The following is a 24,288-nucleotide window of genomic DNA, read 5'->3' as shown; positions in this document are numbered from 1 at the left end:
CCAGACTACACACATAAACACACAAATGCTGTCTGCAGATCTAATTGCTGTGTCTGACCTGCTCTTGCTTGTTCGTTCATGTCCAATGACAGTCCTCTGAATTACAACTGAGTATTTTAACTTCTCATTTCTCTCAACAAAATTCCCTTCTAAATCCCATATTACTGACCTAATACTTTATTTTCTGCCACACAGATTTCTAATAAACCTTCCTGCTCTCTTGAATGATTTTAATTCAATTCCATTTCAGAGAGCCAGTGATGAATGGATTTACACTTTTCTAAATTCTTTAGTTGTGTGTTTTTCATGGCGAGACAGAAACAACTTCACAAAACAAACTGAACTTTCCAGTGACACGATGTCTGTTTCATCAATTCTTGTCACATAACACCATCCGTGATAACATTTTGTCACATCATCATGAGGTAATACTCAGCTCTGAGGAAAAGTGTTACCAGGTGTTTCAAACAGGAGATGATGAAACAATCCAATAACACCATGAAGTCATGGTGTCATAGTGGTGCAGTCCCACTATTTGATACAGGCACTGAAAAAAAGATGACTGTAATGCTTTACAGCTTTTATCCAGAAGCAGTTGATAGAGGCCCTCCCTGCTTATTTCATATAATGAACGTTCTCCGGTAAAACATCATCTCTTGCTATACTTATGGCTCTGAGAGTCTGAATACTAACATGCAGAATTAGCATGCTGACCATGGTAACGTGTGGATATTTAGCAGATGTAACGTTTACCGTCTGGTTTAGTGTATTTGCATGCTACCATGAAAGTATTACATGTTTTTATTTTAAATAACCGTGCAGAAAAATGTACCCGTGCATGCCAAACTGTGTCTGACTGTCATTGTATGTATCTAGTTTATTACATTTTAGCGTCACGTATGTTGTGGCTTTTGTGTGTGGGAGATGCTGTAACTTGGACACCCTGAGAGAGTTGAACTGAGGATGGTTTCCTGTGTGACCCGGTGTTTCATGTCACAATAACATCCCCTTGAGGACCGAAGGCACTTATAGCAAATAACCAGCCTAGCAAAATAACCAGGGTTAGCTGAACAATCATGAGAAAACAAACATTTATGTCCGTCTCCAAAAGATCATGAAAGAGGCAGCAGCATCTCATGGAAACCGGATCCAAATCTGTGTTGAAGTTAATTTTTACTGGATTGTATCTTTATTGAATTAGCATTCAGGGAAACAATCATTAGCTCCATAATATTATATTTCTCTCATCATATCGTTAAATAAACAAGTCTGAAATGTGATTGGTTATATTGCAGATTAAAGCACTTTTTAAAAACAATTATCATCATCATATCTTGCATTTTCCATTTATAGAAATTGATTCAATTTAAGATTCTTGATTTGTTAATTTGCCCCTTTGTTAACCTTTTATAGTTTGACACATGCATACATGAAAACAGTCCAACCAGGAGAGAAATGAGATGATAACGATATGACTCGTCTCCAAGTTAAAATAACATGCCCAGTAAAGACATGACGAATACTCGGGTGAAGGTCGGTGCGCTAAAGCAATAATATAACCTCAAACCACCTACAGGATTTATGTCCTGGAGGTGGAATGAGGTGGAATATCTGTCAGGATCTGTTACAGAAGGTCTCAGAGATAAAATGCTGATAAAGGAAAATAACATTCTCATCACATAACAGATATATCGTGCAGTATTTGTTCTGGGTTTTTCCTATGTATCACAATAGTCAAAATCATGAATCAAAAGCATTGGTTCTGTGTATGCGTGTGTGTGTGTGTGTGTGTGTGTGTGTGTATACTTTAAGTATTATTGTCGAGTTAGAGTAATGTATTGTATTGGTTAAGTGTGCAATTAGTGTTTGCTGTCCAAACAAACCTGTCCAAGCTGTAACTGTTAATCTCACTTGGGGTAAAATAGTAGTATTTTCTCAGTAACTCTTTTTATAAATCAGTTTGCTTGGCTATTATAATACCGGTACCGGTACCTTGGGCTTCAGTTCTGGTTCCTCAACGATATTTTTCCAGGTTTATCAAATCCACTTTAAGAAAAATAAAATTTGTTTTTCATTATGGAGCAAATCTTTAGTTTTCCTGCTGTTCAGAGGGGGAGAGTGTAACCCAGACACAATTAATAGATGGTCCCTCACATGCAAGTTTTCACTAAATTCTACAATTTATCAATGTTCCCTAAACGCCTCATATGGAAGCTATGGCTATATGCTCAAAAACTACCGATGTTGTCTAAACGGCTCACATGCACAAAGTTCTGTACCCAGTCTTTGTGAAGCTTATGAAAGACCTGCAGCCTCTGCTATGGGTGAAATTGAAAACGGTGTAATTCTTTCCAAACAGCTTTGTCTACATTTGAACAACTCTCTGAGTCAATATCTGGCCCCGATTCCCCAAAAGCTATTTTACAGTTCAAATCAGCTCCTCTAACACTATTTGAACAGCAGAAAGGGCTCAGATTGAAATCACCCTCCACAGCGACACAGAGGGACAGTCAGTGATTACGCTTCAGCAGTTAGAGATGAAGCACTTCATGAATTTCAGTATACAAAACAAAATCCCACTGAGTTATGACGCACAGAGCCTTCGCACCTTTCATAACAACAGCTAAGAATACAATCATCTGCAAGCTTGTTGTTTGCTCCTGTACTTTCATGCAAATCAGCAAACAAATTCAAAACACATGTGGATTCCATTCATATTCATGAATGAAAGAACAAGAGGGAAAGATTTCCCAAATGCATTCATGACACTTTTCTCCAAGAATATCAATGAGCAGTGTTTGCAGAGTCACAGTGACCGACATTTGAGTTCAGACACGCCGGACTGTGAACACTGCACTTGTTCAGAGAGATCAGGACGTCCCAGACAATCTGTTTGTTTTGCCACCTGTTCCTTTTTCCACCTAAAGGTTATTTCATTTTGCCAGTGATGTGTATCATTTTACAGGGGCCTCTTGAAATCTAGACATGGACTAGTCTGACCTCAGTTAACCGGGGTGAAACTTAAGCACTCTAATTACCTTACAAACAGAGACCCTCCCCTGAACCAACACGCTGGACCAGATCAGCTTTGTCTTGTTGTGAAACACGCTGATTCACACCGGCACACACCAGTTAACAGCAGCACAATTCAGTCAAAGCAAAAAGTGCAAAAGGATGAAGAGGACACTGATACATGCATCTTCACCTTCATCACGTCTAAGCACGCTCTTCTCTAAAACTAAAGGGTACACACAAACACACAGCTGTGAGACAACACATGCTGTCAGCTCAGTGGGCGCTTATTTGTCTAGCATTGCTGCCAGTGATATACAATAACATGTCTGCATTCCACACAAGAAATGTTTGGACACAACTTCTACAGTCCAATGAGCCTGAGTGCGACATACAGGAAACACTCGCCAGTTCATAATTCAATTATTTTGATAACGTTATGATGAAGCGAAGCACTATCTGGTTCCACCTTCTCAAATGTGAGAATTTGTAGATTTTCTTTGTTGTTTTTTTGTTCATTGTAATTTGAATAGATTTGGATTTTGGAGAGTAGTTATTAACCAGAAAGTTGTGATTGGCATTCTTCACATTTTTGAACATTTATAAATGGCTTATCAATAAAGTCAATAAAACAAGAGGCACTTGCATTGCATTGTGTCCCACCATGATCATCATGACAAAACAGCATGTGTGCTCACAGTTGAATGCTAACAGGAGTTTCAAAAAGCTATTTGATTTGACTAATATGCAAATGTGTGCAGGCAGGCAAAACAAACCCTAATCTGATCATGTACCTCATGCTCCATATACCTGTGGGGTAAGTACATTTATACTGTGAATTATTCTTGAGGCATCTAATTAGCTCATTAATTAGCTGAGACTTTTAAACAAAGGCTTCCTATAAAATAAAAGGGAAATGATAGTGAAATACTGGGATTTGGAAATTGTCACTTTACCAGTGGCTTTTTGACCTTCCACAGACAGTTTGAAAACATTGGGGGATAAATATCTATTAATTTGTCAGTACGGATTAAAATTATTAGATGACATCATTTAAGGTTTGATAGAATTAGTTTTTTTCTTCTTTAGTTACAGACAAGTACACGGGAAACAGGAAGGCACATGTAACCCACAAATAGTAATATACATAACTGAAAACAAAAACTGTGACATTACTGAAATGAGTTACTGCCAAAGAGTTGCTGATCTGTTCCTTGTTCTGACTATAATGAATTTCCCCAGAGATCTGACTCCATGTCCAATAATTAGTGTCGGAGGCCTCTGATCTGCCGACCGACTTTGTTCTGTCTTATTTTCGTTAACATCACCGTTTGGCTCTATTATTACATTCCACATCGTCTTCTTAAATGACACTTAACTCCACTTCCTCAATTTCCACTTGATCCATTGGTACATTCTGGATCATAGTCATTAAAATCATCCAGCATGAGGAGGTTGCAGTATTTTCCATTGAAACCCTTTAAAGATGCCATTAATGTAAATACGACAGCGGGTCCTGCTTAATGTGCCAAGAATCTGGTGTGATCTTTAGTCAACTGCCTGTTGAGCAAAAACCTCCAATGCCAACACAACCTATTCAATATGTTTGCAGAAAACCATGTGTTCAATGAGACGTTTCCTCATCAGCAGTAACTCTGCCCAAATTCCTTTCCAAAGTTCAGTCTCTCGTCTGGACTGGAAGAGTTCGCTCCTCGCCAGCCTCCGAGTCCTTCAGCTCATCCAGATGTGACCCCCCTCAGTTCTCCTGCTGTTTTTAGCTGCTGATTTAAAATCCAAAACCCTGGTACTGACATTTTAGACTACAAGTTCAAACACAACATAACTGTTCTGGAAATGTACTGCTTACTTAGTATTTTGTGCTGTTTAATAGCAGGGGAAATGCTCCACTCACCTTCACCTCTACATCCCAGGGTGCTCTGTTATCCTTTGCTATAAAATACAACATCTTTGAAATATAGACAACATTTTTAAGTTCTACTGGTGGCAATATAATGCAGTGAAGGAAATCTAAAAGTGTGTCACAGATACATCAGATTGTCACTCTTGTGTAACTGGTGCTGATGTGACATTCACATGTTTAACACTTATCTTGAAGAAAACCAGAGCTGAGAGAACGATTGCCTGCTGCACCATGAAGGAGGTAATAATTCTGGCAAGTTGGCAGCCAGAGATAATGACATGGAAGATTATGGCAGCGATTGTGAATATTAATGTGGCAAACTGTTGCTGAATGTCACTCTGAAACATGTTTCAGGGTCATAAATGCGCCCACAATGTCGTCGTTGGATCAATTTGGTGGGACTTGCAACATTCTGTAATCAACCACAAGATTATTCTCATTTGCAGTCATTACAAAGTTCTTAGAGGTTGTTAGTTGTTCGGTTAATATGAATAAATATCTCTCCTTTAAGAGAGGGGAACAGAGATGAGTACTGAACTTTGATGCTATGGTTTCATTCACACTGACACGTTTTTGTAAAAGCGCATCACAGGAGAAAACATTTAATCAGTGTTAATGAGCCCCAGCATTCACCAGACGCAGCGTCTTCTCGGGGATGTCGATAAAATCACTGTTTCAGCCTGCTTCCATTGATTGCATGAAACAGTTCGGGAACATTGGGGAATTGTTTCATCGAGCGTTGACTTACATCTGTTAAGATTGGAGCTGTAATTTGTAATGTCATTTTTTCCTTAAAACTGATCTAATAAAAGTGGTATAATATAAAGTGTTGGTCAGACATAAAAACACATTTAAAGATGTTCCCTTGGGTTCAAACGAGTAATCAAATAACCATAAAAATAACTAGCGGATAAAATGATATTAAGTATAATTGCTGATACTTCTGTAGTTGGGATAACATGATATGGTGCTGGGATAATTTCATATACTTTGCTGTTCTTTATTATGTCCTGTATTCCATAGGATTATTGTGTATTCATAATCTTGTAACTAAAACAGACAAGTTAAACCCGGTCCTTTCAAAATATGTCTGTCCGTCTGATGAAAATTGTCACAGCAAATAAATCTGTATGGAACCAAAAAGTTCACTTTGACAGCAGGAAGTAAAACTTTAGACAAAACAGAGATTTGTCTCCCCTTCCTATAGTCTTCATGGATTTGTTCCTCCTACGAGTGTGGTGATCTGAGACAAGCACGGCCAAGTTAACACAGACACAGATAAAACCACCAGACTCCCCCTGCAGCTCGATGGAATATAAACAAATGAACAAAGGTGCACTGCATTTCGTAAGGCCTCCTGTTTTAGACAAGATCCACATTATGTCATTTAGAAATAAAACTCCAGCATATCAAAAAGTGGCCTGGAAGCACATTCCAGTCTTCATGACAAACTGGAGCTAAGCTAATAAAGTTAAGCAACACTTCAGTGACTCCAGAGCTAGACAAAACTACAGTACATTAAGAGGGACAGTTATTTCTGCCGGTAATGTTTCCGGAAAAAAAACCTAAAAAATACCCAATCCCCTGAGGAAAAAGATTTTATAGGAACACATAAAAAAACAAGTACAGAGTGTTCGTCCCCTGAATGCCTGGATACCTCCACACAGAGAAAACAAAACACTCTTGGAAAGGTCATTTATCCTGCGAAGAATACTCTGCTCAGAAAATTAATGAATCAGATTGCTGCTGACTTTAATTCTCTCCATAGCGACAGACTTTCAGTCACGGTTGTGAATGCGCAAACATTCCTCTTTCTAATATGTTCCTGTTGCCTGAGCTATGTTATAATATGTCCCATTATTATCAGTAATTATAAAGAAATTACAAACAGTTGTTTGGAGATGCCATGAAAGGTAAATGAGGTTGGAAAAATATGCTTTTTCCCTGGCTGATATATGTCTGTTTGCAACAGCAGTTGTAGAAATATCACCCCAAACCAGTCAGCAGTATAAATCAGTGTGGAGACTAAAGGGACATTTCATAGATTGTGGCACGCTATAACAACGTAGCTGTTCAAGAGCTTCATACACTAAGATGGACCAAGATGGCAGATGTGCTGAAGTGAATATTGCAGGGCACATTGTTTCCTACTTATACCCATATACTTTACAGCAGGGCTATTGAATTTAAATAGAGGGCCGAACAGGAAGATCACCGGGGGCTCGCACAGAATATTTGGTTAATTAATGCCTAAAACAAGCGGCTAATGTTCATAGATGTATTAGTACTTGGAATAAACTTCTCTTGCACATCCCTTTAATGGTATCAATTTAAGATAGTAAAATACGAGATGACCATAGTAAAAGAGTTTGAGCCTGTTTACTATACAATCAATCAATTCTAAGCAACATAAGATGCTTATAGCAGGTCCATGTTGGTATTTGTTAAGGGTGGAAACAGTGAAACAGAATCCAGACACGCATCTTCTTGCAGGCCGTAGAAAATTGCAAATGAGCAGTATCCAGCCCCGCGGGCCACAGTTTGAATAGCCTAACATATTCACCAAGGGCTTCTCTGTTACCTGGTCTTTAAAGCTTCTCTTTGAAAAGCACGATTTTTAAAGGTTCATTAATCCTTGTTTGGCCACTAAGAAATGGAAAAAGTCCAAAACGAGCTGCCAGACACTCAGCCGTGATATATTGTCACATTATAAAACTATTTTGGCCAACGTGTTAAAAATCAATAGCTGACCTGCACATCCAGCAGGCTCACAATCAACCTGATGGAATCTATAAAACTCAAACTCTGATCTTCATAAAGTTAAAAGGATAAAAAAAAAGAGCTGCATATGCAATTATTCTCTGAGAGTTCTTTAATGCAAGCAACCCATTTTACATTACATGTAGTCATCTGATTGAATGTTGCTAAATACTTTCTTAATGGAGCCTAAAGACTGCTGAATCCTGCACATACTGCACTAGATGGCCCAATACAACTTTTAATTTTCAATGGATAGCCCAGGAAAAAAAATACTATTGATCCTTAGAAATATTAGAAATCCTTCCTGATTTGTACCGCGCATGTGTAAACATTTTGAAACACTTTACGATGGCCAGCCAACAGTAGCTGCAGACAAAATGACAGGCAAGGAGGCAGAGATTCCTCCTTTCTTACAACAGTACACCTAATCTTAGATAACATTATTTTAGTTAGCATTAACTCGCTGATGATAACATTATAGTTATCAGCCATCTGGGTGACTTTCTGTCACTTAATTTGATCCTATAATGGTGTTATTAATAAAACAAAATCCCACATGGAACAGATCAGTGTCATAAAACATGTTTAAATCTACATACGCGCCAACTTTTGAAAATAATTGGGCAGCTGGCACGGATCAAGGCCTGAGCAGGGAGCAAGCCACAAACACAGAAACTGGGAGGAAATTCAGGTCAGATTGGGACATCACTTCTACCAAATAAAAACATTTGAATCGGGTCTTTCGCATGACAAATATCCTCTTGCATGAAATCCTCTTTCTTCCATTTGAAATGAATTGCTCCCTGTGATGCTGTTTCTATCTGTATCCAGGGTGAGCATGAATACAGTGTGTCTGTTGAGAGAAATAATGACCCATGGGGCAATAGTGCCCCATTCGATCACTAACATGGTACATTAACATAAACTATTGGTTAATGACTGTGTGAACTCAGTGCTCACAGCCCGTGACAGTCACAAAGATCTGGTACAGTACCTCATGGAAAGGCCTCTCTTTTTAAAACAAACAAGCAGTCTTGTTTGAATTTGCGTCGCTCAATTTAATGTCACTTAATATGAAAGCTCTGCTTTTAATTCTTGACCTTTTGTTTTAATTTTCTCTCTTGTGACACAAAAGTAATGGAGAGGCCTGGCAAATGTTTAAAAGAAAAAAAGTAGGACAAATATGCTGTCAGAGTGTGTAGCAACGTGATATGTTGCTGCTAATTTTACAAAAGTCTGTCATTGTGGTTATTAACCTATTAGAGGAAAAGGTCGACATTTTGAGAACTACTTCTTCACTTTCTGGCTGAGGGTTCAATGAGAATATTGATACCAATTTAAGTCAGTATATTCAAACATGAAGCTGTAGCCAGCAGCCTTTTAGTTTACAATAAATACTGGAAATGGGGAAACAACTTGCCCGGCATACTAAATCAGCACAAAAAACAAGTGTAGAAACGACTTAAACACAGCCATGCTGTTTCTCCTAATTTCCAGTATTTATACTCAGCATGCCAAAGCATTTATATAGTAAATGGTCCATCTGTGAGAGTGGTATCGATCTTCTCATCTAACCCTCTGCAATAAAGCAAAAACGGATACTTCCCAAATGTAGAACAAGTTCTTTAAAACAACTTAATGTCCTCCCCAGAAAAAAATTGTATTAAAAGGACCTGTGTGTGACATCATGTAGCAGCAAGTGCACAACAGTAAGCCCGCAGTACCAGCCCAAATGAAAAATGATAAACAAGTGTCCTGCTTGTCTTCGCAATATGGAGCCATAAGGGGAATAAAACACATGCCAGCTGAACAAAGGCAACTTTTTGTGAGGCTAAAAAGGGTCACTTGAAATAAGGACGTCTTTTCGTATTAGCTCGGCGGTCTACTTGCTGTCAGTAGCTACTCTGGCTATGAACTGCACTCCTGCTGTGCTGGCATCTGCAACATAATCCAACAAAACTCTTCTTTCAATGAGACTCACTGCAGCAAAGCGCTGAGCTCCACTCTGCCTTGGCAGACAACCATAGAGCCAAGATTCAACCAGTCGGTTATAACAGAGATAGCTGATGCCTCGGACTCCCTTTGTTGCTTTTCCACAGTGGTGTCCCCATCTCAAGCAAATCCCATTTGACTCTGATCACTTCTTAAAAGCTATTAAGAAAATATGAATCTCATCATAATGACATTTTTATATGATTTTATGTCACATTTGAAGTTGAGAAACTCACATTTTCATTTATATAAACGCCCACTTAAAGGAGTTGAGGACAAGTGCAGGCTGTGTGTGACGTCTCCGATTCTGACACCTCAGGAAATTATACAGAGCACGGCTGTCTGTGGCCTGTTACAGTAAACCGTCATCAGCACTTCCAACGTGTTTCTAACGCAAACCGTGCCACTGGACACAGGCCAGATATTATCAATGCCCTTCAAACACTGAGGTTACTGTGAACGCGTGCAACTTTCACTTCAGGGAAATGTTAAAAGAATCTTGAAGGGATTATTGGTAATATAGATCCTTTGTTATTATTCACAGATTTAACAGCTCATTACGTTAACTGTGTGGAAAACTCTGCTGAAACAAACACGCTGCAATATAAATAGCCATACTTACAGTATGTAAATGATGCAAAACTATCTGGATGAAAAACACATTTTAAGAAAACTAGTCCCTGAAGAGCTGACCTGCTGAAAGGTGAGCTAAAATCAGCAGCAGTTTGCGACAGATTATTTGCCATTAAAAGGGAATATCTGTCATCCAACTGTAGAAATGTGAGGTTGACAATAGTCCTAAAGATTTTAATGTGAAAAGCAGATGTTCTTTTCTCCTTTGCAGTGGGAGTTGTTCCACCGTGTCACGACCTGCTCCTGATGATTTAACACGAAATATAAAGAAATGCGATTGAAAAGGGCTCTAAATTGAAAGACGAACTCCGTTTCATAATCCATTCAACCCACATGGCAGTAGTGCTTGAAGCCAGTCCATGAAAGAGAAATCAATACAGTTTATTTACTGAATAAATGCTGTATCAGCAATCACGCTTCGGAGAATTTAATGAAGTGTCAGAAAGAGGAGAGAGGTGACGGGTGCTTCTCGGATGTTCAGAAGTCTAGAGGTGTAGAAGTGTGATGTTTACAGCCGCCTCAGTTTGACTAATAAATATGTGCCATTGCAGCCTCTACATCTGCTGTTTGCGGCCGTGCTTGTGGGATCGCTCTAAAGGCCACATTGTTCCGAGCTTGATGTCACGAGATCCAAATTTACTGCATAAATTGATACAGGTCTGGGTATGCTTCATTGTTGATTGTTTCCAATCGTCGGATGCAATTGGACGTAGACCTCGGGATAATTTAACCCTCGTGTTGTCCTCGGGTCAAAATGACCCGCAGCTGTGTTCAACCAAGTTCTATTTTATTTCTATATTTTTTATATTTTTTGGGATCATTGGTCATCATTCTTTAAAGAAACCCTCACAGCCTCCTCGTCACCAATGATCCCCCAAAAAAATATGAAAATAAAATAGAACTTGGTTGAACACAGCTGCAGGTCATTTTGACCCAAGGACAACACGAGGGTTAAAACAATTGGAGTAACTTTTAACCAATCAGCATTCCTTATGCTGCGCGCTGAAACTCCACCACTGTTACCATTGTAAAAACGACATGCGTGGCTTCACTGTCTTTAGCCGTGTTGGTAATCAACCACTTTGTAATCAACATCAACCACTTTGGTCCACTCTAAAATATGCAGTTTTTGCCACGTAGTTTAGTACAAACATTCCTGGTTCTCAGAGGATCAATCATATACTTTTTACCACATACAGTACATATAAAACAGCTTCGGTTGTACTTTGTGTTGAAGTTTGTGTCTTATTAGAAAGTGTCAACATGGTAAACATTATACCTGCTAAACATCAGGATATGAACAAATGTCACTGGGAGCTTTTTTTTGCAGATCTGTACCATCAAACAAAGTCAAAGTGCACAAATCATAAATGTAAATAAAACAGACACCTCACAAACATATTCGAGGTCATACGCTGTTAAACTTACATTTACTTTCTGAACCATCATTTTGCTATCATGTAAACTCCTCCAGCATATTAGCTGCTCGCTGTCCCATTAGCATCTCCATTAGCTATAAACATAATGTAGAAACATAATGTTAGTGAACACACATGCATTCGATGCTCGATATGTGATACAACCTTAGTCGTGCAGTTGTGTAACTACGTGAAGTAGTTACTGTATCATGTTCCTGCTTTGCTCCGTTTCACATGTTCTCCTGACATGTACTGAGTCGGGTTGAGATGTGTGGTATGTGACGTACAGTTTTTTCGCCCACTTGAGGTTTTGTGGTTTTTCGAGTTATTTTAATACTGTAGTGAAATTGAATATTCCGTCCAGGGACTGCACATAAAAATTAGTCAGCATTGGCTTACTTACTTATAATTTAAAACAACGCTTCTTAATGTGCTCGTTTCCTTACAAATAAAACACACCCGCTCTCTTGAATGCAGACATGAGGGTGAGGTAAGGAGGAAGATAAATGGCAGACTAATTTCAGCAGACCGGCACAATGTAGCTGAACGGTACAACACGGTATAATACAGCATAATACAGGACAGTATAATGTGGTCTTGACAGGTGGGCTGACGCGCTGATGGCGGCGGTCGTGGTGAATATCGTTAAACTGAATCACAACGGACTCACTGATATTGTAATTCAGCTACAAAATGCTCGATGGAAGAGGAAACATCTGTGCTGCTAAAAAAAAAAAAATTACCCCCACCCCCCAAACTAAGTTATTAACATTGAACGCTACAGCTGTTTACAATTTAAAATGGCATGGTATATGAATGTGTGTTCACTGGTGCAGGCGAATCTCTTCTGGCCAGCTGCTGTCCTTCAGGACGGATAAATTAGCAGCTTATTATTTTCATAAATGGGAGAATAAACGAAGGCTTCAAGTGGCCCGATAATGATTAAAAGTAGCTATAAAAATAAAAGTTGAAACACACACCCAGTTACTTTCAATTAACTGATTAACTTGTCAACAAGTTCCTGTTTCATTGTAATCGGTGTTGAAATATTATTATAGAAGCGCTACTACAGTACATATTAAAAACATACTATTTTTCCACGTCTATATAAAATTAGATGTTGCATATATAGAGCACAGTCTTGGATACACAGAGCACATGCAGGGAGGCAGAAAAAGTGCAGCCTGTGGTGTGATATCACCACGTCACTTAACCACTGCAAAAACACAGGACAGCTCTCCGTAGAAACAACCAGATGTGTTAATGAGCATCAGCCAAAATAAACAAAACAGGGCTTTAAGAAACCAACACTTCATAAAAAAAGCAACAACAAAAAAGCTTGTTGACAAATGTTTTCGAGAAGGAAAAGGTCTCCGTGCACTGAAAAGATTAAATACAATGTGAAACAGACCATGCAAGGTCTCCAAGTTCACTTGATCTTATAAATGATTACAGGATGTACTGACATTTATTAGGGAAGTGCCATATCGAATCGTTCACGATAGTATCTTTATAATATTTAATATGATAAAAGAAAGATTCATATAATTAAAATGCAGATTATCTGATTTGTTATCTGGTCCTCACTTTGAGTTACTGTTGTTAATCACAAACAGAAGAACTGAGAATTTTTGGGCAAATTGTTACGTTTATGCTGACATCAAATGACAAAACTTATTTAATAGAAATTGTATGTACTTGTAATTATTTATAAAATACATCTGAGTATTTTTTCACATCGTCAAGTACAGTTATCGCAGAAAGACCCTGAAATATTGTAATATCATTGAAAGCCATATCATGTAAAACATATTTAAGGTTGGAACATTTAGTGAAAATCAAAACACTCATTCTTCAGTGAAAACATGCTCATGTTTTCGGGTTTTTTTCTGTTGAAAGGTGGTCGGGAGGACATCCTGATGTAGATATTCAGCTGGTAGTGCAACTTATATCAACCTCTGAAAGTCACAGTCTTTCCGGTAAAAGCATGTTTTGTATTACAGTCTCCTTTTCAAATGGAAACAGATGGTAAAATGCATGTTAAGAACCAAATCAAATTACACCCTGTCCAATAATGCTGAAAATGTTGATCAAAATCTGAAAAAAAAAACATGTTTCTAATTATTCAAAGAAAGGAAATGACAGAAAGAACAAAGGCAATCAAAAAACAATGGAGCTTTTCATTTTCCTAATTTGAAGTGAGAATATTTGATATCGGACCAAATATGATGATTTGATTGGTTTGACATTTTGAGTAAAAAAAAAAATTATGAAATGTTAAATTCAGTTGCAAAGTTATTAACCCTTATGTGTTTGTCATAACACTTTAATTCATGCTGCAAAGACATAAGAGAGATTGTTTGCTGGTGCTTGTGCTCTACATCTGTCACTGAAGAATGCTCTGTAACAAACAATGTCCTCCCCTGCTCCCTCCATGATCGCTCACACTCCACTGTATCTGCCTCAGTGCCAAAACATCGCGATGGGGATTCATCCTTTCCCTAATAAGGCATATCAGCTGAACTGTTGTCAAGAGTGCGGCTAAGCAGCTCATTCACATCAAATCTGAAATCAAATTAAATGTAATAATAAAAGTATGTCATGAGGTGATTTGTAAACTATTACCCCCTACAGGAGAAGAGATGAATGACGGCTGTAGTTCAAACCTGAAAAACCTGCCTCCACCTCCAACAGTTACACAGAGACTGTGAGAACCTCCAGCAGCACACTTACAGTATATATTAATATAAGACAGGACAGGACCTGAAGAAATTAATCACAGCCATTTGGCTTAACTTCTGCAAAGTGTGACACACGTGGCTGGCTCTGGGACAAATGTGCTGTGAATTATTAACATTGACATAAATAATGTTTATATGGGACAGAAAAAAAGAACTAAGAATGGCATTTGTGAAAAAAATCTGATAATCATAAATAAAATTGATGCACAAAAACAATAATTTCCCCTTTGTTTTACACAACTTAACTTCACTCTGCATAACAGGCAAATACACCTGTTTTCTTGGTATATTTTAAAAGACACATCTTTTTAAGCCCCGTGTGCTTTTATTTTTCATTGCAAAGCACTGGAAGGTCTTTAAAACATATTTTGTTTTGTTGTTTTGTTTTCTGGAAGTATATTTTTTTCTCTTTGACGCACGGCCAATGAAAATTTTAAGATGTTGAAGGCTACACCGACTCCTGGATTTATCATTTCTGAATAATCATTCTACGGTGGTGTAGCACAGAAACAAAAATACCTTGAGGTGTATAAGCCCAGACCTGCACATGCGGGCACAACTAATCCCACCTGTACAAGTATTTACTAAAGTTGGATGTGCACATGAACAAGAGATAATTCATCAAAACTGTAAGTGAGCAAAAGTAACCAGACAACCAAGCAGCACACACACTAACATTCTGGAAAAAAGCTGACTGTTCTCCCAACAAATACAACAATATCCATTGTTTCAGGTGCTGTAGACATTACGAGTCTCCTCTGACCGTTTCCCAGTGAACGCTGGTTTCTTTCAACTACCACCATGACAAATACATGACTTTAACTAAGTTCTTAATACCGTCATCATGATAACAAAGGTCCCCTCGCTACACCAAAGTAGTCAGTTTAACCCTGAGGCAAGGCAAGGCAAGTTTATTTGTATAGCACATTTCAACAACAAGGTAATTCTAAGCGCTTCACATCAAACCATTAAAAGCATCAAAACATAAGGCAAAAGAAAATGACATTTAAAAAGCTGCAGCGTTCCAACCAAAACGGTTTTTGTTTTTTTTAACCTTAATTACAAACTCATAGTAACCGTCGCCATGCTTTTCTCCTATCCAGGGATGGGTCACGATTTTCAAAATTACTAAAATACTACTACTGTAATTGTTTGAAAGAAACGAGAGAAAACATTTTCCTTTGCTGACCCCTTAAACGAAGCATATTTTTACTATTTAACATTCATCAAATTGATCCACTTGGGAGAAATATTCTATCACAAACATGATATTAGGAGGAGAAAGACTTTCCACCTGGTCGATATGAAGGGTGACGTTGCTTTTGTTAGTATTTCACCGGACATTTTTTTGTCTTCTCTCACTTGACACACAGCAGAATTTAAATCAGACAGACTGGACTCATTAGCTTAACGTGGCAGCTGACCTCGTCTTCTATGCATTTACATCCTTTTTATGTTTAACTGTGTGGGAGCTGTCCCCGAAGAGCAAAACCAAATGTTCATGTCAACTCCTTGAATTCAGAGCATAGCGTCTGTAATACAGCCGTCCACTCCACTTAACAGGCTTCATATCCGTCTTTCTGAGTATTGATAGAAAACAGATGTCTTTTCTTTTGACAGGACGATGTATCATTTCAGGCTTAGTTTATTATTATGGGATGTATCTGACCCCAGTTTTACGGTTGTGTCAGTTATTTAGCACATATAGTCACTACTTCGTAAAAGCCATGGCTCACTGTTGTAATAACAGATGGATGTTAATTATTGTTACATTACATACCAGTAACTTTCACTCTTTACTGTTTCCAATTACTCAACATCACAGTTTTGAGCAACAGTCCCAGGTGCTGTGAATCACTTCGGGTATTTTTGATTAGCATGATTTTCAGCAGTATTATCTCATTCTGCATCTGCTGAGGTTAATCCTGGAACTGTGTCAGAAACAACATGGATATATTTCATGCTCTTTACTCAGACAATTTATTTACTTTATCATGATGCATTTTTGTCTTTTCAAATACTTCACCGCAATAGCTCATAATACTGTCATTCCTAAAAGTAAGTTGTGGATAAAAAACAATTCTAAAAATGTTTTATAACTAATAGTTTAAATAAATCTTCATGAGAGTTTTTAGGCACCCCTAAATAGAAACCAAAAGTACAACAGCTAAAGCAAATGCATTGGTAGGTAGGTAGGTAGGTAGGTATATACTTTATTAATCCCCATGGGGAAATTTCATTGGTGTGTAGTCGTGCTTCAGTGTTATCTGATAATTAAATTAAGTGGACAAGACTGAACAAGCACACTGATAAAGTCTACTAACTCACTCTCTGACACATGTAGCACCTGTAAGGTATTTGATAACAGGGTTTCTAAGTGATAAAAAAAAAAAACATCTATAACAAACATCTGAGTCATTTTTAAATAGCCAGATATTTTCCATCTCCCTCATGTTTTCCAGTGGGGGGTTTTCATGATTTCATCCTGATATAACCACTGTACATTTAATTATTTTAGATCAATGTAGGTGTAATTTCACTTGAAACCTCAGTATGCAAAGACATTCAAAATGTTGGAAAATTCAAGTATGGCATCTATTTAAAAGACTCCAATCTATTACGTAACCAGCTCAGAGTTGGATGGATGTGTGCTCGGGACTCAATTGACTTTCACTTTGTGATATCAACACATTGGGGGCTTTCCTGAATCATATGTTTTTCCATCAAGAAATTCTCCTAAAAGATGCTCCACACATGTTGTCCATAAACCTCTTTTTCAGTCCAAAACATTTATAGTAGCATCAGACATCTAGTAGCCCAAAAGGACAAAACATAACCCTGCTGAACTCCTGAAGATGTGCCACAGAATATCCTTCATGGAGCTCTGATCACTCGAGGGACGACGATATGGCAACGAAGAACTCCCCGAGTGTATTTCTTGTGTTGAAAGCTATTTGAATTGGGACAGTGAACAGGAGCCCAACTGAGAGGATTATTCCAAAGGTGCAGAATACATTTCAATGTGATGAGAAAAACAGATTTGAAAACAAAGGAAACAAGAGAGACTTAAAGCCTCGTAGCCAAGCCATCCCTCCACTGGAACTGAGCAGTACCCCCACTGAGTAACCAGGAATCACAATATAAATCAATTAGTGGTTTAACAGTCAATGGAAAGTATAATCCCTTTTGACAAATTTCCTTATATCGTGACTCATTAAAATATGATGGAATAAGTACAAAACAAATACTGACAGGAAAGAATGCTGATAAATTCCAGTGTAATTCATTGGAATTAAGTAATGAGGACATTTACAAGATACAAACAATGCAGTTTGCATCAGCCAGCTGCATGTGTCATGACTATGGTGTCTCACAGGGAGAGTGAGGAAAGGTTACTCAGTTTTCTGACTGTGTTCACCACAATTTCCCCTAAATTCCAGAGTGGAAGAGAAGGAAGCAGAGGAGAAAGAAGAGGGAAGGAGAACGCAAAACAAAATGCTTAGTACCACCAGAATTATTTGGAAAAATAACAAAGCAATGATTACACATGCCACACATCAATTATGTGTAACTGTTACAGCTGCAGAGTGGAAAGTATCGCTCGCCCTGTGTTCTGCTTCTTCTCCAGAGAAGCATTTCTTTAACAGCCCGGGCACGGCCGACATCGTATACACAATAAATCAAGCCAGTGTAATCCCTGTTTCATGTATGCACATGTCACCTGAGAAAAATGATAAACAAAGATTATTAATGTGTCTCGATCCTATGATGGTTAACACATTGGATCTGGCTCTCGTCTTCGATTGTCAGAGATGTCATATTAAAGTTAATCTTAGCAATGGAAAAAAAGCATTTATAACCTGAGTAAACTGAAGTGTAACGAGTGGGATTAAACAGTAAAATAATCCATCTTTATGATTTGTGACTCGTACATGAAAGGTCAAATGTGTTGCTGTTTTGCTAACGGCGGCTGTCAGGTGTAGTTCTTCGGATGGTCAGTCTCACAAAGCAGGATAATCAGGTTAGCTGGATAACTGCTGAGTAAAACCTGGGAATGTCCTAAAATCTGCAACATGGACCCAAATATATAGCTCCACTTTCAGTGAAGTCATCCAGGTGTTTCAGTAATCCTGCTTTGTGACACAGAAGGTGATGGATTTATGTTTTCAGCAGCAGGTTTGGAAAAAAACAACAACAACTAAAGAGCATATAGCATCGCCTGCAATGCCCACCATGCAAACCAAGGAAGAAAAGACAGCCAGTAACTGAAAAAAAAAAAAAAAAAAAAACGTCACGAAGAGAAGCCATGCTTTCCTGATTATAAACTGCAAAAACACAACAGGCGTGACCACTAAAGATGCTGCCAAATTGGGACAAAACAGCTCACAGCTTATCATTTGAATCAAACCTCTCTCTGGCTTTTAGCAAAGCAGTGATGTTGCAATAGCAGGCGTTTGTGATTTAAACACAACCTTTGGAACAAAAACCCTGCACAGCTTTTCACAAGCCAAGCATACTGAACCCCACGGCCTGTAAGGCTCCAAATTTAAGTATATATTGTGAAGCCCGAAAGTTCTTTAAAACAGTGGAACTCAAATATGACAGCAGACTGAGAGAGAAGAATGCAGCGGAGGACCTGGTACTTCTCTTGGAGGGTGACATAAGATCTCTGGTGTTGTTTTCTCAGTATGATAAATGCTCTGATGATGAGCTGATCTGTGCACACACTGGCATACCGTGGCCAAAGTGAGCCTGCTTTGCTTTCTGGTAAAAGTTGCACTGTCAAACTTACCAAAGCACTAAACTCAGATGCTTTCACAAACAAACTCCATGGCGATGATCGGAATTAAATAAACTGTCGAGCGAGAATTTAAACATCTTAACTAAAAAGCTTTCAACCATCCTCTTGTATTCACCCTCTTGTATTCACCCCGCTGTGTGCATCGTAAGCTTTAGTGGTATGCAGACTGATGCCCATCTAACAACAACGTTTACATAAACAGTTCTAGTTAAAAAAAAAAAAAGTTTATTGCAGTAACAAACTGTTCCGAGATGTGCAGTCGCACTGATATTCTACAGTGCTCTTAATGAATGCCATAAGCCTATATTTTCCTATCTTTCCTGCCAACTGAAATCACGCCTGGTTTCCTTTGAATGACAGCTCAGTCATGCCAAGGCATAATAGCACTGGTATGTGACTGCATTTTGGGAGAAAAAAAAAAATACACTATGCAAAATCAACATGCATCTAATAAATGTCCAGTATTTATTTGGGAGTTTTGGTGCTACTCTGAAACCTCTCCGCTGACCACTGATGCCTGATGGGCAGTCGTCAGCTCCCACTGTGCAGGTGAACTGAAATGCACCGAGGACACATTCTCTTAGCTGAAACAGTTCTTCTTCTTTAAATAAACACTGTGGGAAACAACTGCGGCCGCAGCCAATAACCATAAACCAACATCATTATGTTAAGAGTGTGTTTGAGATTTGAAGATCAAACAGGATGTCACTCTGTGCTTGAACCGGGGCCAGCACTTTGTCAAGTGATGCAAAAACGAAACCTTTCAAAGTCTCTTTTTGGAAGACTTATCAGAGGAAACATCCAACTTTCTGTCATTTCTTTAGTTCGCAATATTTTTTTTTCTAAAAGGACATACAGAAATAGATTTGCTGTAAACAAAAATCATCGAGGAAATGTTTGAAATAAAGTTTTGTAAATAAGTTGCAAGATTTTGTTTACAAAACTCATCAATCTGAATCACAATGTGCCTTAAAAAAGAGCTTTACATTCCAGCAAAGTGTTTGAGCATTGATCAGCTGTACGAGACTGAATGAAATAATTCCCATGAGCATATCGTAACGAATCGCCCTGAGGAGTGGTCTGCAGCTTTTCTTCTGAGGAAATGATGAGGACTACTTGCACCCATGATGAAGATGAGTGACATCTGTTAAACTGTGTTAAATCTACACTGTTAGTCAAACACTTCTCATTTATTAATTGCATACTTGCTCTTTAAAGTCCCTTTAAAGTAACTACCTACCTACCTACCTAGTTCCAGGTCTTTTTTTTTTTTTTTTTTTTTCCATTATTCCTGTGAGGCCACCCCATGCAATGAAGACAGATTAGGTTCTAACAACTTAATCCGTTGCCTCTGACAGGAGTTGTGCTGCGGGGCAACGCTCTGTCCACTGTGTCTGTGAACTGTCATAATTAAAGCCTGTGTCAGAACATAACAGGCCAATCTGGACGCTGGAGGATATGCAGATTGTCATGATCCCTTTAGTCCACTAAGGATGATGGAGAGGAGAATCCACACTGGCCTATCTGTCCCTTCAAATCCCATCATTTCAACACGTGATTTCATTATTTTAACTTTAAAAAGAGGTCTGGAGGAGGCAGAGATTTGACAGCTTATATTAAGACATCACATTAGGAGCACAAGAGGATGTTTAATAGCCCACTGATTTTTGTTCTAAAACTATTATTAGCTCCATGCAGTAAAATTTGATGTGCCTAATAAGGCAGAACTGTTCCCAGTGTCATCTCTAAATGACTTTTCCATTTCCAGAATTATTGCTATGAATGATTGTCCAGTTTTTCATCATGTGAACCTCTTTTCATGGGCAGGATCACTCTGGACTGCAGTTTGACAGTTTCACACCATTATAATCCTTTTTTTTTTTTTTTTTTTTTTTCACAAAGTGGCATAATTTGAACATCAATTACGTCTAAGGACAGAAATCACTCTGCTGTACCTGTAGCACGTCGTAACCTCTCCGGTGGACTTCACGCAGGGGTACTTTGTTGTAGAAATGTTATTTTCAGAGCACTTCTCTCTGTAAAAGAAAAAAAAATTGAAGCGGATTTTTAAAGTTTGACATCAAAGGCAAGAAGTCCTCCTGTCATATAACTTGTCCTAGAGTTACCCGTCACTGGCATCCTCTTCTTGGAAGGACCAAAGCAAGCCTCCTGAGAAGCACATGCAGGTGACGGTGAGCAGAAGCGGACTCCGGTTGTGTTTCAGCAGCATCTCATCGGTGCGGTCACCTGGCTCCTGTCGATAGTAACACTTGTAAAGATATCCTCCTCAGCTACAACTTCAGTGGTGCAGCTCACAGACAAACCCTCCCACTCACCCACAGATCACACCATGAGCAGTGAACTGACGGTAATTCGTGTACTGTCACTTCTCAAACAAGTTTAACTTGTCCTCCTCTGAACTTTTGACAAGTTACGTCAAGAAACGGAAAGTTTTTCATCATTACAAACGTTTTGTGAGATGAGGAGTTCCCCTACTCGCACACATACTTTTTTGGTTAACGGTCTCCCCTCCGTGGAGATTGATTGGAAGAGAAGTAACGCGCGCGCGCACGCGCACAAATACGCGCTCGTTGGAGGAGCAGCGAGTAGCGCGCCTTGTGCGTCGTGAGCGCTGCTGCCACCGCGCGGCTCTAAACAAAACAACACGTAGGCTACTGAATGTGAACCAGTGCTGGAAGAGGCATTCAAATCCTGCAGCTACTGAAGTAAAAGTACCAATACAGGAATGTTGAAATTCTCCATTACAGGTAAAAGTCCATGAGAAATCCTGCTTAAGTAAAACTACTGAAGTATTAGCAGCAAAATGTAGTTATTATTAAAGTAAGTAGTATTAAATTATTAGTATTCAAGTAAAAGTCATGGTTTCGTCCCTTTTACTGATATATTATTATATATGACATCATGAGATCATGATTACTAAAGCAGCATGTTACTGTTGTAGCCGCTGCAGGTGGAGCTAATTTAAACTACATTATATCCAGTTTTATATACAGAAACAGCAAATAAATCAGAGGGATCAACAGATGTTTACTGGGAGAGGAAAGACAGAAAAAACAAAGTTCCGATGCACAAATTTGTTTTCAGTTTTTGGACATTTCTCTACTCTGGTGAGATGTTTGAACATTTACTGAAATGAAAACATGTGAGAAGTTTAGAGGGAAAAATAACTATTTTATGGAGCTGTTAACAACTCAGAGACATCTGAAATGTGACCCTGACCACACACTGATCTTTGTTAGATGTCAGAGGTCATAGTTTTCAGCGTCTTTGAAATATCACATTTACAGTAGATGTTCATAAAATGAAAATGGACTGGCATTGTGAGCACAAATATATGTAGATAATTACTGTATTTAACATTTATTTGAATTTGTAAACTTTTATTATTCATAAAATCATTCAATTGATTTCCTAAAATATAAAGAGGTTAATTTAGGTTTTCATGTCTGAGGAAATCTAACATGCTGAAATATGTAAACCTCACAAAATATTCTAAAAATGATCTTGCCTGCATCTGTTTTCAGCTTAAGTCTGATTACGTTACATGTGTTTGTGTCAACTAAATGTCTACGAGGTGGAAGATTTAATCAAATGAGTTAGCATTTGCAAAGATCTACTTAGCTCAAACTTTTCTAGCCCATTTCATGCGACTCATTACATGATACTTCCCGAAACCAGATTTTCTGAAATGCATGTAAATGCGCCGCAAATTACTGACTTGACTTACTGAGTCAGAACACTGGGGATTTATATCAGCTAAGTCATCACAAACAAAGCTGTGCAGCATGTTAAAAGAGAATAGCAGAGTTTGTGAATCAACTGAGCATCTAGAAAAAATATTAACTAAAGCACTGTAGGAAAAACATAATATATTTATAGCCTGGGATACTTGTGGCACAAAACATCTTTCATTATATCACATGCAAACATAACTGATAGCCGACATTTGGTTTGAAACACTGCTTGTAAACAATTGCTGCTTCACTCATTCTGACTGATCATCATAATGATTCAAAACAATTCTCAGTTTGATTTCAATCAGGGTTTTTTTTTTTTTTTTTTTACCATTAAACCTGTTCATCAAGCTGTGTAGCCATCTGCAGGAACCCAGATGTAACTTTAATGCTCTGCGAACCCAAACTTACGTCACTATCTTGCTCATTTTTCGGGTCAGGTGATCTAAGAGGCTGGAAGAGAAACCCGTCACCAATATCGCTGACTTTAGTTCTGAATGACCTTGACCTTGGCGTGACCTCCAGCAGCAGGTCTCATCTGAGCACCAACACGGCTCACCGGCACCTTCAGAACTCAAAGAGTTCTTCAGTTTCTCAGGAATGCAGTGTGGCATTACAGGGAGTTGGATAGCAGAGCCACCGAGGAGTCTGTAAAGAATATCCCGGTGAAACAAGAGGACCGCGGTGTCGCTTACAGCCGCTATATGGCAGCTCCTCACAGACTGATGTTGGGCAGGTATGAGTTATCTTTATTCAGGACATTAGTGACACAACATTAGTCAGAAGGTCTACTCGGGAGAAACTTATTCCATTATTTCCTGTTACAATGACGTTTTCCTATTGAAAACTGGGAATTGAACCTCTTTCTTTATCATTTAACAGAAAGTGACACCTTGAACGTGCTTCAAAGGGCCCGCTCGGCCGTGACCATTTCAGTTGAAGGGAAAGCAGTGTTTCACCGGTCTGCTGGCTTCAGTGCAACACAGCCTCCATGCACAGCAGAGGTGCAATTCAGTTCCCGGCCACTTGATGGCCCTTTCAACCAAGAGATCTCACCCCCACCCCCCTTTTGCCACTATCGTCATCATTGCCCACAAAATGGATGACAGCTTTTAGAAATACCAGGGTGCGTCACGACTCTGAGGTGCACAAGCTGTGCCATTTATGTTCCACCTGTTTTGATGCCTCAGCAGCCCGAGAGGCAGAGAAAGATCATGGCTGCAACAGCACAAGCAGCCAATTACTGTTGCAGGCT

General features: G+C 38.7%; 1 protein-coding gene and 1 long non-coding RNA gene across 4 annotated transcripts in view; one reads left to right on the top strand and one right to left on the bottom strand.

Annotated features, from left to right (window-relative positions):
• ccbe1 (collagen and calcium binding EGF domains 1) overlaps positions 1-21,614 on the bottom strand; it is a 31,070-nt gene extending 9,456 nt beyond the window's left edge. For both annotated transcript variants that reach the window (XM_069170377.1, XM_069170383.1), the window contains exons 1-2: positions 21,405-21,614; positions 21,234-21,314 (exon numbers count right to left, since the gene is read on the bottom strand). In XM_069170377.1, the coding sequence (XP_069026478.1) occupies positions 21,234-21,314; positions 21,405-21,508 (185 nt within the window). In that variant the 5' untranslated portion in view covers positions 21,509-21,614. The remainder of the gene's footprint in view (positions 1-21,233; positions 21,315-21,404) is intronic.
• Positions 1-24,288, top strand: part of LOC138210952 (uncharacterized) — a 57,220-nt gene that overhangs the window by 19,236 nt on the left and 13,696 nt on the right. The window lies entirely within an intron of this gene.

This window comes from Embiotoca jacksoni, unplaced genomic scaffold, assembly GCF_022577435.1.
Source record: "Embiotoca jacksoni isolate LCO1_2020_lvr unplaced genomic scaffold, fEmbJac1.0.p SCAF_10, whole genome shotgun sequence".
Taxonomy (NCBI): domain Eukaryota; kingdom Metazoa; phylum Chordata; class Actinopteri; family Embiotocidae; genus Embiotoca; species Embiotoca jacksoni.
Note: the sequence above shows the minus strand (reverse complement) of the source record. Positions and strands in the feature narration are given on the sequence as shown.